The sequence below is a fragment of the Euphorbia lathyris genome, chromosome 8 (genome assembly GCF_963576675.1).
Source record: "Euphorbia lathyris chromosome 8, ddEupLath1.1, whole genome shotgun sequence".
NCBI lineage: Eukaryota > Viridiplantae > Streptophyta > Magnoliopsida > Malpighiales > Euphorbiaceae > Euphorbia > Euphorbia lathyris.
In genome coordinates, this window is record NC_088917.1 from 5,349,917 (window position 1) to 5,368,123 (window position 18,207).

Here is an 18,207-nt window from a genome sequence, read left to right on the forward strand (position 1 = left end):
TTTTCATTATTAAAAAATATGTTTTTAAGGTGGGTTACCAACAGAAACCTTGTTTTTCTATCATTCATTCATTTCTCTTGGCTCAGATTTTCTTAGAGAAATTCACTCTCAACCTCAACATTTCATTATAAATATGTAAAGAAGGTCGTCTCATTAATCAAGCAGAAATAATCTCAATAATAATAATAATCTAAAGGGTGTTTAAATAAAAAAAATGGAGTTTAAACACCCTTTGATTATTTTCTTAATTTTCTCTTGCTTCTTATGTTCAACCTCTGTGGCTTTCAATATCACAAAAATACTTGCAAACATTAGTGGCTATGATAACTTCAACAACCTCCTCACCGAATCCGGCCTTGCTAAGAAGATCAACAGCCGTCAAACCATAACGGTCTTGGCTGTTAAGGATGGACTCAGTGATCTCACCAGTAAATCTAAAGATGTGGTTGAAAAAGTATTGAGTACTCATATTATCCTTGATTATTATGATGTTGAGAAGCTAAATAGTATTAAGGAAAGGAGTAGCATTTTAACCACATTGTTCCAAGCATCCGGTGAGGCGGATCATCGAGAAGGGTTCTTGAATGTTACGAGAAAGGGTAATGTAGTATTGTTTGGATCCGCGAAGAAAGGTGCTCCTCTTGTTGCGTCTCTTGTAGGATCTCTGGTATCTATGCCTTACAACCTTTCGGTTCTTCAAGTTAGTAATGTTATTCAAGCGTCGGGTTCTGCGATTGTTGTTACTCCTTCTCCTCCACCGCCCGATTCTGATTCTGATTCTGAGTCTCCAGCTGATGCGCCAACAGAAGCTGATTCACGAACAGCTGATGCACCGGCAGATGATTCATCTGCTGATGCACCAAGCAAAGCACCTGCTGCTGATTCTCCTGCTGATGCGCCTGCTGCTGATTCGCCTTTTGCTTCTCCCCCTGCACCTGAAGATACTGCTAGTGATGATGCACCGGCTGATGCACCAGCACATTCGGGTTCTTCTTTTTTGCGTGCGGGTGGTGTTGTCACGGTTGTGGTCGCGGTGGCTGCTGGTATTGTGGGTATCTAGGTTTTTTTATGTATAGTGAATCTCTTATTCATTTTGTTGATTAACTATATTTTCTTTGATTGAATGCCATACATAGGAATAATACTATTCATTTTTCCAAAACAGTGTCCATCGCATATCATCTAAAAATATTCTAACTGTTTGACTGTTGACAGACAAAATTGACATGTCATCGCCAAACAAGGTGATCGGCTTTAATGGGAATCCCAAAAAAGGTCGATCACCCTTTGAATCCAAAATTTGGGAGTTCATGATGCACCTCGAGCTAACACTTAAAAGACTCACTAAGGGATAAGTGTACCCCTTTGTTATCAAGTAATAATCTGGAAAAGTCCAACTATCAAATCCTCAGGATTTATACTGCAAATACCGATTTACTCAATTCCTAATCGTTATTTAAACGGTGAAAAGTTGGATTTGGTTTGTTTATACTAATTCTCTAATCTAACTGCTAATTCTAATCATATTTCTACTTATTGATTCAAACTAACTATTACCAATGAATGATAATGGAAATTATACGAGAATAAGAAACTTAAAACAATGTTCAAACTTAATTATGAAATGACTTATTAATGCATAAATGGATCAAAACCAACTTATTTTATGAATGTTCTTATCACATGATTCCCTAACTGGGTCGTGGCTAACTCAAATGGCTTAGAAACTATGGTCTGTTTACTATGATGTTATCAATACCCACCATTTCTGGTATGAAATGACGTTAACACTCACTATAGGACCTCAGAAGTATATTCAGGCTTATGAAAACTCAACCAATAATAAAAAAACAAATAATAATCAGAATCATAAACAAAGGAATGAAATTGAATGAACTTCAGATTAAAGATGAAAATGTATGGTACAACCAATTCAAAACCCATAAAGATCTTACAAATTAACAAGAACAAAGGAAAAGGAGATTCACCTTTGAAGTCTTGTCAACTCAAGCAAGCCTCGTCTGAACTGGAGGCTGAACCTTGATCCCTTCTGAATTACTAGAGGGCGGAAGCTTTTTGTAAGTGGCAATGGAAAATGGTAGAATTTCAGATGGATCTCAATGGGAATGATACACTAACAATTAATTTTGGATGCCTTGGAATGATAAAGCTAAGGTCTTTAAATAGAAAAATAAAGATCTCAAATAACAGCTATAAAATATTCTACAAACTACATATTTGAAATGCGAGGAATAATTCAAATTGGGCATTTTTGCAAGTTGGCCAAAAATCAGGGACTAAGAAGTCTCGGTCCTCCAGCTCGGTGAGCTGAAGGCCAGCGGGTGATGGCGTCGCCCTTTATTGTCCCGCTCGATGAGCTTCCTGGAAGTGATTGTTGGTCGCGCAGAGTCTTCCCTAGTCTTCGATCAAGCCTCTCCTGATTTCTGAATCCCTTGAAAATCTGTCAATTATCTCTCCAAATCTCATCAAATATTTACTCAATCATTTATTTAACTTACCACAACCTCTTTTATCCATATTAAGTCAAACAATTTAATATTTTTTTGTAAGTTAACTAGTTTTAGACCCATGCTTTGCACGGTTGTCTTATTTATTTTCATTGACATTAACTATTCAGAATTATTCGTCAAAAAAAAACTATTCAGAATTAGATAATAAAAAAACTGAGATAATAATAATTTGAATTAATTTGTTATGTGTATTTTTCTACATCTTTAAAATATTATTCATTAGTTATCCATATTGTGCTATTATCTTCATTTTGGGTATATTATCTTCACTTTGGGTACCCATTACACGTGAATTCCACCGTGTCTCTTCTCCATCAGCACCATCCTTTGCATGCCCAAAATTTGGAAAATTTCCAATAAAATCATGTTAAAAAACACAAAAAATGTGCTTAATTAGAAAACAACATTCAAATGTAAAATTTGGGTTTCTGCTAAATAAATAAAAAGAAACAAACAAACAAAAAGAATAGACCAACCCCATCCCAATGAGAATTCAATTCTCAATCCCAATCCCAGCAACAAAAACTTATTAAGTACTCATACATAATTAGAAACTAAGAATACTAAAATTACCATGAAAAGTGAATACAGTCATAACATTCAAAATCTTAACTCATTTAAAGCATTAAATAGCCTCTTAAACTAATTGATTACCATACCCATATGAATGCAATTAACATACCTATGTACCTCAAAATGTAGAAGGCCTCCAAATCCAATGGTTTCAGTGGGCAATTTTGAAATTTTTTCTCTTTAAAAGTTTTTGAAGTTCAAAATGTAAGCCTCAACATTATTCTGCAGCGCAATATAACCAAATTGTATTAATAAGGAAGCAATCTCGTGAACTTATACAATTAGATGCATCACTGGACATCGAATATTTCAATAAGATGGTTTCCCATATGAACCATTAAAGAATCAATCAACATTTTTTAAGTAACAATATATAACATATAACCTTGAGTTCTTGATATGAAATATCCTTGGATCTTCCTGTACCAATTCTGATCTCAGTGTCACAAACACTCCGCTAAGCATGAGGTGAAAGGACATTTTATTCATTGTGGTAATTAATATTAAAACAATATTCAACATTCAAAATGTATTTTGACTCTTCCGTATTTACCAAAAACATTTATATTTTAAAAGAAAATTTGGTTCTCTTTTCTCAATTCCCATGATATTTACCAAAATCTATGAATCCTTTTATTTTAACTTTTGTATATCTATAATAGAAAGATACGTAGCTTCAATGTAATTTTCTCTGCTACATATAGGTCTTCAGAATTCAGAGTTCATAAAAATTAGGAAATTATCTAACATCGAACAAATGCTTCAAAAATCAACTTATTTCTTTTCTTTCCTCTAGACAAAGACTTGAAAAATTCAGCATTTTGTGGATTTCCTCGTCAAAGTGATCTTCAAAGAAAACTGAAAATAGAGATATGCAACCATAAAAAGAAAAAGGAAAAGTGTAATATACCTTCAGAGTCACACCACCTCAAAACCAAACATCACCATCAGCATGAAACTTCAAGCTATCCAACCCAATTATGCTATGAATGGTTTTGAAACTACATCAACCTAAAACCTGCAGTAACGTGTTAACAACATTTCATCATTCATTTCAAGAATTGAAGAATCTGATAATGAAAAAAAAACAGGAGATATAAAAGAAAGACATGCCTATCTTAATTAATAATTGATAATTTGATTTTTTTTGGAAAGGTTTAGAATAAAATTGTATGGTTTCCTACATTAAGAATAAATTTGCACCATTAAAAAAATAGTTATTCTTACAAAATATGAAAACTAAAGACATGTAAATTGTATGGAAACATGAATTCCAATCTGTATACAACAGATGCAAAATAGCAGTAACGGAAAGAACCTTTTATACCATTCACATTTCAGAAACATCACCTGAAAAACCAAAATAATTATAGGATTAATCATCAAATCAACCCATATTTTAGTGAGAATGCACACATATCATAATGATCATTATCATGAAAAATACAACTGGATTAAGGTTAATCAAACTCAAATACAATACAGTATTGCAAAATCTTTTATCAATTCCAAAGCAAATGTGAAATTATCTTCTCAAGCCCATGATTCCATAAAAAATAATTGTCTTCATAACTGAACTCCTGAGATTAGCGAGTGAACCTGAAATGGATGAGTATCTGGTTTGCACTTTAATCTGTTTCATACAGCCAAGCATGTCTATCTGCCTTCTCACTCCAGGTTAAGCTCCAAGCATACATTCTCCTCTCTTCTTATGATTCCTGAAAGAATAAACACTATCAATAGTTTCGATTTCAAATATATGGTTAAATGAAGAAAGAACCAATTATAAAGCTACTTTTTGAGGAACCCATTCTATTTAACTTATGCTTCATCTAAAGCTTTCAACCTTGTTTCTATATGCAATTGAAATTAAAAGTACACCAGACAACAAAAGAGAAAGCAGGATACGTGGGTTTTGATGGAGCGAGAATGAGAACGTGGATAGAAGAATAGTGGATGAGTGTTGAAAAGTTAGATAATTTGTAAAAATAAACCGTGTTAAAGGAATTGACACATCAACAAAGAATAGCTTAAAACATGACACATCAGCATTTATAACTACAGATTTAGTGTATATATAGATCTTCCGAATTGGGGATAGATTAAGCCCTAAACTAAATATCCAAATAATTTTATTGAAAATAGCGGAATACTAGAAAAAATTTAACTAGATGCTAGAAATGTAATTAAAAATTAAAAATTGACTAAACACAGATTAAAAAGATTTAAATCAATGAGGGCTCCTCCTGTAGAATTCACCGTCCCAGCAACCACGACGAGCATCTTTTTTGACAAGAGTCTAGGTTGGTTCATCAGTCATTCAGACAAAGAAATCTGAAGGTCACTTGCTCTCCACACTCACTACACCAAATAATGAAGATGTGGGAACTTCTATTGTGGCCTTTGATAGAGAACATTACCTATGCAGGGAACAGTCTCTGAAAACACTCTGACGTCCAAGTCTGTTTAGGTTTAGAGAAAGATAGATATAGAGTGTGTGAGAGAGCAAGCCTTGTAAATGGAGCTTAGGGGCATTTATATAGGGGTTGTAGTTGGGTCTGCTCCATGTGTGTGGATTTGGATCAGCTCACCGGGCTGGTTGCTTGGAGAGCTATTATGTTGGGCTTTGTGGGTTGGCCCATATTCCTACTAGGTGTTCTTGTATCTGTGTGTATATTTCAACTAAAGTTTCTAGGACTAAACCCTATTTGGTTTATGTGGTATCTAAAATTTTATCATTTAGCCATTATGGTCTTATTTGATAACACTTCTTCCCTAGAGTATTTTCAAAGATGACATTTAATTCATTTTTAATGGAAAACCAACCGATTTGTTAAAAAAAATTGCCAAATGACACAATTTTTGTCATATAATATGTAAATATAACAATGTTCTTAATTATTTTTTTCCATATATATAGATTTAATATGTGGATAAATAAAAAAAAATTAATTCTTTATTTATCTACATATTAAATTTATATAAAAATAAATAAATAAATCAATTGTCACGTGTTAAAAATTGTGTCATATGATAAAAAAAATTTAACAAAACGGTTAGTTTCCATCTAAAATGAGTTAAATGTTACAAATTGGCAAATGATACCACATCCTATAAATAACAAAATTTTGGATATTACATGGTCAAATATGGCTTTAATCCAAATGATAGATGTAATTTTAGACTATTTGGTGTGATAAAAATAAAAGGATAAATAATTTATTAGTAGATATATTTTTACCTAATACATTGTTTAGTCTTTATATTTTAATAATATGATGTTTCGTCCCTCAAATATAAGAATTATTAAATTGTTTAACCTAGAATGGACTAATCTATTAAATAGAATAAAATTTAAATATTAAACAGTGTATTATTAATCTACAAGGACCAAACAATTATAGGTTAATTTTATCAAGGTCTAATACATCACCAGCTCCCTGAATTTGTCCATAATAGTAGATTGGCTCTCTGAACTTTGCAAGTGTCTCATCAGCTCATTAAACTTGCTTATTTCGTATCACCAACTCCCTAAACTTGGCCATAAAAATTGATTAGCTCCTTGAATTTTGCAAGTGTCTCACCAGCTCTCTAAACTTGCTTATTCCGTAACAACTAAATATAAAAATCATAATACTAACTTGGATTAAGGTTCAAAAATACCACTAATATTTTGGGTCAGGAGTATTTTTACCCCTAATGTCTAAAATGGTGCAATTTTACTCCTAATATTAGAATCCAAGAGCAATTTTATAAATTTGGTGAATTTTTTGAATTTTTTTATCCAATTTGTACAAAAATCAGTATATTTTTTTATTTTTTTCACATCCCAACATATTTTTGTGATTTGTTACTGATAAAATGATGCACGTGTGAAGTGTAGATGACAAGATTCATGACCGAGAAGACAGTTTGATGAATTATTTCTCAAATTAATCCAATTTATCAATGTTAGGGGTAAAATTGCACCATTTTAGACGTTAGGGGTAAAATTACTCCTGACCCAAAACGTTAGGGGTATTTTTGCACCTTAATCCGAGTTAGTATTATGGTATTTGTATTTAGTTGTTACAGAATAAGCAAGTTTAGGGAGATGGTGAGACACTTGTAAAGTTCACGGAGCTAATCAATTTTTGGCTAAGGTTATTGAGAAAGTTCACTTTTACCCTTACTGTTTAAAACATTTCATTTTTACCCCTAAAGTAGAAATTGTATCTAATTTTACATCTTCTGTAAGGAATTTGGTCGCAAATTTTCATTAGCATTAACTTAAAAAAGAGTAAAATTGAATTGGGTGTTTTTTTATTTGAGTGTATATTTGAACTAAAGTTTTGGAATAAGGACCAAACTTGACCCTAATGTTTTCGGTGAAGTATATATTTAGTCTTAATTTATGAAATAGACCAAATTTAACTCTAATGTTTCCAAACAAAATCAATTTTAGCTATGTAACCAAAAATTTGAAAATGTTGATTTGACAGTTATTTAATTGTCACGTTAAATTTTTCAAACATTAATTATATTTAAGATATTTAATGTATTACTAATACAGTTACAAATAAACTTATTAAAACGCTAACAAATAAATTTGCTACATATGTTAGAGTAGGAACATTACAATTTTAGCAAACACAGTAATGAGGTGAGTCGCGAATGAGATCGCTCTCTTCACGAAACTGCTTCAGTAAGTGCAAGCAGTGTGTACAATACGGATGCTTTACAATTCTATAACACTTTCAAGACACAGGTTTAAGGCTTTCTTCATAAATTTAATTTGTCAAAGTATCTAAACTGTTTACTGTGTTACTAATATAGCAATAGCCAGTCAAAAATGTACGAAACTGTTTCATTTTATTGATAAATTTATTTTAAAAGTTTAATGTGATAATTAAAAAATAGTCAAGTTATCATTTTTAAATGGCTTAATACACCATTTGCCCAATGAACTTATCCAAAATGGTTGATTGACCCCTGAACTTACATGTTGTCTCATTAGCCTCCTAAACTTGTTTAAAGTGTCATGATTAAGTCCCTAAATATATAACAATGTATAAAACAGAAAGTTAATTTATTTTAAAATAATGAATTAGGCTTTGTTTTTTAAGTTTTGATTTTTTTTTTTACGGATTTAGACAAATTGTAATTTATATCACTTTAAGCAAGTTCAGAGGGCAAATGGATCACTGTAAGCAAGTTCAAATGGCCAATATGCCACTTTAAACAAGTTCAAGTGATCAATCTGTTATTTTAAGCAAGTTAAGAGAGCTAACGAAATATTATGTAAGTTCAGGAGCAAATCAAACTTCCTGAACAAATTCAGGGGACTTTTGATGTATTAAGCCTTTTTAAATTTTTAATAATAAAATTAATCTTATTTAAAAACATTACAAATTAAATTTACGTAATTTCATATATTACCGCTAAATCTGTAATTCCTAAAAAACCTTAAGTTCTAATTTAATACTTATCCTAAATAAAATTAACTTTTTTCCTAATAAACAGCTTTAATAACTCAACTCTTCCAACAAATAAGAAAAGTAGGTGAAGTTCCGTTATGTCTGCCTAAATTTAGAGCAATGGAAGAAATAAACGGCATCGTTTTAACAACAGAGGTCTAAATTTAAAACAATGAAAGAAAAAAACGGCACCGTTTTACCAACAGAAACCTTATTTTTCTATCATTCATTTTCTTGGCTCAGATTTTCGAGCAGAAATTCACTCTCAACCTGAAATTTTCATTTCAAAAAAAAATAAAAGAAAAAAAATATCAAAATTTCATTATAAAAATGTTGAGAATGTCTTCAAAATTAATCAAGCAGAAATAATTTCAATAACAATAATAATAATCTAAAGGGTGTTTAAAACAATGGAGTTTAAACGCCCTTTGATTATTTTCTTAATTTTCTCTTGCTTCTTATGTTCGACTTCTATGGCTTTCAATATCACAAAAATACTCGCAAACATTAGTGGCTATGATAACTTCAACACCCTCCTCACTGAATCCGGCCTTGCTAAGAAGATCAATAGTCGTCAAACCATAACGGTCTTAGCCGTTAAGGACGGATCCCTCGGTGATCTCACCAGTAAATCTAAAGATGTGGTTGAACAAGTATTGAGTACTCACGTTATCCTCGATTACTATGATGTTGAGAAGCTTAATAGTATTAAGGAAAAGAGTAGCATTTTAACCACATTGTTCCAAGCATCCGGTGAGGCGGATCATCGAGAAGGGTTCTTGAATGTTACGAGAAAAGGTAATGTAGTATTGTTTGGATCCGCGAAGAAAGGTGCTCCTCTTGTTGCGTCTCTTGTAGGATCTATGGTATCTATGCCTTATAACATTTCTGTTCTTCAAGTTAGTAATGTTATTCAAGCATCGGGTTCTGCGATTGTTGTTACTCCTTCTCCTCCACCACCCGATTCTGATTCTGAGTCTCCAGCTGATGCGCCAGCGGAAGCTGATGCACCTGCAGAAGCAGATGCACCGGCTGGTGATGCACCAAGCAAAGCACCTGCTGCTGATGCGCCTGCTGATTCGCCTTTTGCTTCTCCCCCTGCTCCTGAAGATACTGCTAGTGATGATGCACCGGCTGATGCACCGGCACATTCAGGTTCTTCTTGTTTGCGTACGGGTGGTGTTGTCGCGGTTGTGGTCGCGGTGGCTGCTGGTATTGTGGGTATCTAGGCTTTTGCTGTATAGTGAATCTCTTATTCTTTTTGTTGATTGATTGAATGCCATATATAGGAATATAATACTATTCTTTTGTTTATTCGTGTCATGTAATCGCATTATGTAATGTGATCTAAATATTTTAAGACTATCAATTTTCGAAAAAACAACACGAATTACAAAAACAATCCACCTAACAGGACTATTTGACTCGATTATCATCCATCTTGCATTTGAAAATATAACACGATAACTCAAAATCATGTCAAATGAGCCGTGTTAACACTAATTACAAAAACAGTCCATTGTGTCGTCTATATATTTTGAGGCTATCAATTTCCAACAAAGGAACGCGAATTACAAAAACAACCCACCTAACAAGAGCATGTGACTCGATTATCATCTATTTTGCATTTGTAAATATGACACAATAACTCAAAATCATGTCGAATGAGCCGTGTTCTCAAAACAACACTAATTACAAAAAAACAACCCACCTAATGCACCCTATTTGACACTATTATTATTTTTGTTGCATTCACGACAGCCCATTTAGACATTGTAACATTTCACACGATTATATATCATACAAATGCAACAAAAATAAGAATCACATTAAATGGGTCATGTTGTCGAGTCCAAAATGGACAGCACTGCACAATTCAGGCCTATAATGGACAAGACAATTTGACTCGATTATCATCTACGTTACATTTGTAAATATAACACAATAGCTCAAAATCACGTCGAATGAGCCGTGTTGTCAAAACAACACTAATTACAAAAACAACCCACCTGATACAACCTATTTGACACTATTATTATTTTTGTTGCATTCACAACAACCCATATTGACATTGTAACATTCCACACGATTATATATCATACAAATGCAACAAAAATAAAAATCACATCAAATGGATCGTTTTGTCGAGTCCAAAATGGACAGCCCTGCACAATTCAGGCCTATAATGGACACGGCAATTTGACTCAATTATCATCTATCTTGCATTTGTGAATATAACGCGATAACTCAAAATCATGTAGAATGAGCCGTGTCACTAATTACAAAAACAGCCCACCTAAGACAACCTATTTGAAAAATCACATCAGATGGATCGTGTTGTCGTGTCCGAAACAGACAGTTCTACACAATTAATAGCCTTACTTTGATTCACACGGCTAAAATTTCTGAGATCAACAAGCAATCAGATAACCTTTTCTTTAAATAACAATATTGTTTGCTCCAATTCATATCATACTGCTTTCAAAAAAATACCCAAAACAATACAAAAGACAACACAGATGCTTGAGTAATCAATCAATGGCTACGATTCTAATCCTCTAAAGTCTAAACCTCCTTACAAAGACTTCAAGACTTGATCTTGTCAATTATGTCCGAGATGACCTTCTCCATGTCGAGGTCCTTCATGTCTTTAAACGGCCGTTTCAGGTTCTTCAGAGACGAAACATAGAAAAGCAAACTTTAGACACAAGCATGCAGAGATTTTGGAAGACAAATGCATAAGATGCTAGAACAGTAACTTTGAACGATCATAGTGTTAAGGAATGAGATGAAATCTCAGATATCAGAATCACATATACTATATGAAGGTAGGAAACATATAATCTCAGATGAACTGCTTTATGCACAATTCTATATTATGCACCCGAGAATACATATTATACCGCGATAATAGGGTTATTCACACATTTGTGGTCAATTCACAAACACTCTTCATTTGCAGTGTATTTTAAACTTTATTGACATAGGCAGACGAATATTGGTCCGGCTGTCACACAGGCAGACTGATATTGTTCTGCTTGTGTGACAACCGGACAGACAGAAACATCCCATAACCTATTTGTCCGCCTTCCTAACCGTCAGGGCGAGCTAAAATCACCACAAACACACAAAAAAAACAGTTTGAAATCCACCATGAATGACGAAATTGTTGGTAATTGATCACGTATGTGTCAATAACCCGCAATAATGTGACCAAGTTCCGGTCATTGGAAACACAAGAAAGAACATTGGTGCATAATTTCATTGGCAAAGCCCATAACTTGCATAATTCATAGAATGAAAGAAAACTATGCAGAGTAGCAGTGTTTTTACCTGGAGACTGATAAAGGTCTCTCCATCTTCCTCCCTTATTTCGAAGCAACCTCTTCTAGGCTGTTATAAGAATTGCATCAGTTTAATAATGTCAATAGATAAAAATCCAAAACTAGCCTATTGCATAAATTCTTCATAGGCGACGAAAGCATTTTCAACAGACACCGGCAGGAAAAACTCGCAAACAATAATATAACATCTTTGAATACATATGCAAGGAACATATCTATAGATTTAGCTACCTACTCCGATAGACATCTTATAAGAATGTTTTCAAGGACAACACGAAGTTAAGCATAAGCGAACAAAGATAATAAAGAAAAATTTAAGCGCTATAAATATAGATGATAAGAAAAAAGGCATCTACATCCAACACAACATAATAGAAGTTATGAGCATAGACCAGCAGATACAGATCTATGATTTGGACTCAACCTAGCACAATCTAACTTCAACATAGCTACTGAAAGACCCTAGCTTTGAACACGAAATTAGAATCAAAAGGTTAAATGAAAAGCTGAATAACAGATTCAACTTAACAAAGAGGCGGCAACAAAAGTTAGAAAACACATGTAAATACCTTCTTGGGGTTGAGTAGCACACTGACACCCGGAACAGCATTTTCTAAGCCAGTCTTTACTTGAACAGCCCTTGTCTTGAACGAGTTGCACTGTTTGCTACAGCAAGTAACAAATGGATTAGATTATAACATATATTGAGACTAGCACAGTTGAATAAAGGCATACATTACTCAACAACAATGCTAATAACCGCATCAATTAGAGATGCGTTATGTCATCATCATAGTTGTCAAATCTAGATTCAACTCGTGAATCGGAATCCACGTTTTGTGAATAGTGACTCGTGAATCTTGAGATTCAGTTCAAATTCATAATATTATAAAAAATAAAATATTTACGATGTTGAACTCAAAATATTATCAAATATTAGTCTAGAAATGCAATTTTAATGTCAAAAAAGATATCATATCAACAAAGTACTTACAATTCAAATCTAATGCAAATCCAATCCTAAAATAAAACTAATTCACAAATCAAACGTTGTTTAATAACTTAGTGAAGATGGAGAGTTTGAGCTTCTGACTCTTTTTATTTCCTTGTTGTCAACTTGGTAATGATCTTGATAAATAACAATCGGACTAGAGGATAGTGGATTTAGTAGTTAGTGTTGTTAAAGTTTTTGATGAACAGTAATGAAGATCCGACTCAAAATAGAGCTGACTTGAATCAAATAGTATGATTCAAATCGCAAATCGTAAGATTCTGTTGCAATTTGGATTCATAAGGCTCGAAATAGAGCTGAATCAAATCGCACGATTCGAATCATGAATCATAATATTCTAACAGTGGTCAGCATAGATCTCTTTGATCAGTATACTCTTTTCTATGATTGCCATCATATCATCACAGTTTTAATGGTTATAGCCAGTCTGAAAAAGTAGAAACAGGCATGAACAAGAACGAGGATCTAAACGCACTCAAAGTAGAAGTGAAGTCTAATAACCAATATACAAGACCAATCTTCTTGTTAAGTTGACAGAAACTGAAAGCAAAGCGTCCTAGTTTATCATTAATTCAAAGCCATAGAAACCAGAAGTGAGACCAAATTGTTAAAAACATCCTAATTAAAGCTTCTGACTTAATATTGTTTGCTGAAAGCTTGAAAATCAAGGCCATCCCCGGCACCTTAGGTAATCTAAGAGTATTTCTAAGAGGCTCTTAGTCTACCCTTTAAAAATAATATAACAAAAAAAAAATCTTTTAGTCTTTTAAGATATTAAAATACTTGTTATCTTCAACAATACTCATCATATTCAATCCTTGTTTATTTTTTATTATCAAAATTAGTCCGTGTTGTTATATTTAACAATAGCTTTTTTTAATAAAATTATTTAACTATAGTTAGAGGAAAGGGAGAAAGGCTCATAATGAGGAAGAAATGTAGACTTAGTTATTTAAGGAAAAACTAAAAGACTTTCGGAGTTAGATTTTGATACAAACTCCTCTCAGAGTTTAACATAAGAGTCTAACAAATGAGTCTGTAGATGCTCAAAGGCATTTAAATTGCAAAACTGCATAAATTTAGGGTTCACTCTCCTCTTTTCCAATTTCATGGAACATAGATGTGGAAAGCAGACAAATATGAAAGTCGTAACAGGTTTAAAACCCTAAATTCAACATATTTGAATTTTCACATTTACTCTACCTCAAATTTCTCAACCAAACAACAAAAAGAAAGGTAAACCACACAAATGACCAGCATTCAATCACGAAGGTCTTCGTAGTCCGATGTTTCTGACCTAATATCGCTTACTGAAAGCCTGAAACTAAGACCACCAGAAACCAAAACAACAGCAAATCAAGGCACTTTATGTAACCCAATGCACTAATTCGGTCCAAGAAACATAAATTCCTAGGGCTTCAATCTCTCATCTTTTCCAATTTCATGGAACATAGATATGAAAAGCAGACAAATATGAAAGTCATAACAGGTTTAAATCCCTAAATCCAACAAATTTAACAGGAAAATTTTGAATTTTCACTTCTACGCTACCTCAAGTTCCTCAACCAAACAACAAAAAGAAAGGTAAACCACACCAATGACCAGCATTCCATCACAAAGGTCCGATTTTCAGCAGCCTGTTTCTCTGTTCAGCAGGCTCCTGCTTTTAAATTCTTCCTTCCCTTCCTGGGACTTAGTTCCAATCTCCTCTATTTCTGACTAAGCCCTCCCCTAATAATGAGAGCTTCTGACCTAAATATCGCTACTGAAACCTGAAACAAAGACCACCAGAAACCAAAACAACAGCCAAACAAGGCAGCTTAGGTAACCCAAGGCACTAATTCCATCCAAGAAACAGAAATCCCTAATCTGCAAACCCTACTGAAATAACCTAGGGCTTCAAACTCCATCTTCAATCTCTCATCTTTTCCAATTTCATGGAACATGGATATGGAAAGCAGACAAATATGAAAGTCATAACAGGTTTTAAACCCTAAATTCGACACATTTAACAGGACATATTTGTACTTTCACATTTACTCTACCTCAAATTCCTCAGCCAGACAACAAAAAGAAAGGTAAACACACAAATGACCAGCATTCCATCACAAAGGTCCGATTTTCAGCAGCCTGTTTCTCTGTTCAGCAGGCTCCTGCTTTTTAATTCTTCCTTCCCTTCCTGGCACTTAGTTCCAGTCTCCTTCATTTCTGACTAAGCCCTCCCCTAATGATGAGAGCTTCCGACCGATTATCGCTTACTGAAAGCCTGAAACTAAGACCACAAAAGAAACCAAAACAACAGCCAATCAAGGCAACCTTAGGTAACAAAGGCACAAATCTCCTCCATTTCCAGACTAAGCCCAACCCTAATAATGAGAGCTTCTGACCTAATATTGCTTACTGACAGCCTGAAACTAAGACCACCAGTAACCAAAACAACAGCCAATCAAGGCACCACTAAATTCGGTCCAAGAAACAGAAATTCCTAATCTGCAAACCCTACTGAAATAATCCAGGGCTTCAAACTCCATCTTCAATCTCTCGTCTTTTCCAATTTCATGGAACACATATAAGGAAAGTAGACAAATATGAAAGTCATAACAGGTTTAAAACCCTAAATTCAACACATTTAACAGGAGAAATTTGAATTTTCACATTTACTCTACCTCAAGTTCCTCAACCAAACAACAAAACCAAAGGTAAACCACACCATTGACCAACATTCAATCAAAAAGAAATTCCTAATCTGCAAACCCTACTGAAATAACCTAGGGCTTCAAACTCCATCTTCAATCTCTCATCTTTTCCAATTTCATGTAACATAGATATTCAAAGCAGACAAATATATGAAATTCATAACAGGTTTCGAACCCTAAATTCAACACATTTAACAGTACATATTTGAATTCCCACATTTACTCTACCTCAAATTCCTCAACCAAACAACAAAACCAAAGGTAAACCACACAAATGACCACAAATCAATCAGAAAGATCATCATATTCCGATGGTCAGCACCTCTGTTCAGCAGCCTCCTACCTTTTTTAGATTCTTCCTTCCCTTCGAATCTCCCCCATTTCTGAATAACCTTTCCCCTAACAATGAGAGCTTCTGACCTAATATTGCTTACTGAAAACCTGAAACTAAGACCACTAGTACCACTTGTAGCCAATCAAGGCACCTAATTCGGTCCAAGAAACAGAAATTCCTAATCTGCAAACCCTACTACATTACAGAAATGACAAAGATTTAAAAAATCCTTCGAACTTCAACTTCGCTCTCACCACTCTACCATCTTTCATAAAACATAGATATCGAAGCAAACAAGCACAGAGTACTAAAAACTTGAAATGAAAAGAGAACAAAAGAAAAGAAGAGTTCGCATTTCAACCGCAAATGCTTGAATCATCACATTCACTCTCAACATTTGTCAACAACCAAACACCAAGAAAGAAAAGAAAGTCAAACCTCACCACTTACCAGTGTTCAATGACAATAGTCTTACGACTCCCATCTTCCTCAATCTTAGTTTCCGCCTCCTCATCTTTCTTCTCAGGCTCCTCCTTAACCTTCTCTTTCTTCGGATTCGCTTTACCTTTCTTCTTCGGAGCCAACTCAGGAGCCGGAGCCGGCACGGGGATCTCCGAGGTCAAGTTTGCCAGCCGAGGGGATCTCCGATTCACCACAACCGGGATCTTCGCTGCTGCTCCATCTTCCTCCACAGCCTTTCGCTTCCTTGGAGCCATGGAAAGATTGAAAAATGTTTGAATTTGTTCTGTTCAGTCTCTCTCTCTCTCTCTATAGCTTCAGACACTCTCCCTGAAAATGTGAATATGGATTTGACAGTCAACCTATCCAGTCTTATACCTGAGAAACAGCAGATTTATTTCCTTTCCCGCCATTTTCCTCTGGTGCGTTTTGAACGAACGGCTCTGATTGAATCTGTCGTGATTTGATTGTGAGATGTGACTGTACGGCTATGTGGATTGAGATTGTATGGTTCAGATTGAGCCACGTCATATTTTGTATTTAAATTTAAAATATTCTTATTCCGGTTAGGAGAAGTTTTTTGTTTTATGTAATATTAGCAATAAATATAATTTCAACTTTAGTCAAAGGTTGAAAAATCGTTTCCAATGAAAACTTTTAATTATGTTACTAAAATTAGATTTTAATAATAACTTTTCAATATAATTATAAATAAAAATAATATTGCTTTTATTTCAAAATAATTATATTACGTTTCGAATGTTTAACTGAATCACGCGCATTTAGAAAATAATTGATTTATATCGAAATTATAAAAGGTAAACTAATATATTATTTAAGGTCAAATAGTGCTTTAAGCCTAAAGTAAATTATTATAAGGTCTTTGCGTTTTTACCTAATACATTACTTAGTTCCTAAGTTTTTAAAAACAATTATATAATCCTCCGGTTTTTGTTTTTGTTAATTCCTTAGTCCTTATACTTGAGTCAATGATCAAACTATACTAAATAAATTTTAAAATACCAAAATTACTCTTTACTTTATGTTTTAATAATAAAACATCTATTTTTCCTATTTTATATTTTTTTCTTTTTTCCTACATAATCACAATCTCTCCATTATAAAGTAGTTGATTTATTAATTTTTATATAAATATAGAACTTTAATTTAGTAACATAAAATTTTTTGACTAAAAAATGAATGAAAAATATTTCAAAAATTATTAAAATAGGAGTAAGACTATAATTGTAAAAAGTAAATTTTTACAACTCTAATAATTTTACAAATGAAGAAAAAAAATATATGATTTTAAAAATCATACAAAAATTATGATAATAGTTAATATTAGTTTAAAGATATTATATTAAAAAAATAAAGAAAAAATTAATTACAATTTAAAAAAAATTAATAATAATTTTTTTTAAATATATTAATTTTGGTATATATACTTCAAAAAATTCATTAAAACTAATTAGATTAAATTTGAAACTGAAAAATAATTTTTTTTATATAATAACTAGGGCCAATTTTAAACTTTCATTTATAAAAACAAATGGAAGGACTAAATAATTTATTAAGATAAAACTTAAAGACATTATAATAATATGGTGGACTTAGTAGTGTGTTACAGTGGCGGAGCCATGACCTATAGGTCGGGAGGCTAGACCGTGGACAAAAAAAAATTAAATGTTACGGGTTCGACTAGATGCTACGGATCGGGTTAGACCCGCCTATGTTATCTCAAGAAATCCTAAATTAGACCCTAAATTAATTATAGGGATAAGGTACTAAAATATGCCTAT

The 18,207-nt window shown here is 33.2% G+C and overlaps 2 protein-coding genes and 1 long non-coding RNA gene across 4 annotated transcripts; 1 reads left to right on the forward strand and 2 right to left on the reverse strand.

Annotated features, from left to right (window-relative positions):
- Positions 1 to 3,129: 3,129 nt before the first annotated feature.
- LOC136203637 (uncharacterized) lies at positions 3,130 to 5,590 on the reverse strand. Of its 2 annotated transcripts, XR_010674932.1 has the most exons (4): positions 5,525 to 5,590; positions 4,704 to 4,822; positions 4,015 to 4,122; positions 3,130 to 3,326 (listed from the first exon to the last, which is right to left on the reverse strand). It is a non-coding gene; the product is annotated as an uncharacterized lncRNA (long non-coding RNA). The 2 variants fall into 2 exon arrangements; XR_010674931.1 differs by having other exon boundaries at positions 4,015 to 4,822.
- Positions 5,591 to 8,906: 3,316 nt separating this feature from the next.
- On the forward strand, positions 8,907 to 9,890 carry LOC136203547 (fasciclin-like arabinogalactan protein 3). The gene has a single exon (XM_065994728.1). The coding sequence runs from the start codon at positions 8,971 to 8,973 to the stop codon at positions 9,787 to 9,789; it is 819 nt and encodes a 272-aa protein (XP_065850800.1). The 5' UTR covers positions 8,907 to 8,970; the 3' UTR covers positions 9,790 to 9,890.
- Positions 9,891 to 10,971: 1,081 nt separating this feature from the next.
- On the reverse strand, positions 10,972 to 16,807 carry LOC136203004 (uncharacterized). The gene is made up of 4 exons (XM_065994032.1): positions 16,397 to 16,807; positions 12,474 to 12,570; positions 11,894 to 11,953; positions 10,972 to 11,230 (listed from the first exon to the last, which is right to left on the reverse strand). Exons 1-4 carry the CDS (start codon positions 16,660 to 16,662, stop codon positions 11,147 to 11,149), a joined length of 507 nt encoding a protein of 168 aa, XP_065850104.1. The 5' UTR covers positions 16,663 to 16,807; the 3' UTR covers positions 10,972 to 11,146.
- Positions 16,808 to 18,207: the final 1,400 nt, after the last annotated feature.

Bases quoted from the DNA above. Each gene is read 5' to 3' on its own strand.
- LOC136203547 (XM_065994728.1), top strand. From the start codon at position 8,971: ATGGAGTTTAAACGCCCTTTGATTATTTTCTTAATTTTCTCTTGCTTC.
- LOC136203004 (XM_065994032.1), bottom strand. From the start codon at position 16,662: ATGGCTCCAAGGAAGCGAAAGGCTGTGGAGGAAGATGGAGCAGCAGCG. The intron at 12,571-16,396 runs GTAAGTGGTGAG...TACTTGCTGTAG, and splicing joins ACTATTGTCATTGAACACTG to CAAACAGTGCAACTCGTTCA. The intron at 11,231-11,893 runs GTAAAAACACTG...TCGTCTCTGAAG, and splicing joins AGACCTTTATCAGTCTCCAG to AACCTGAAACGGCCGTTTAA.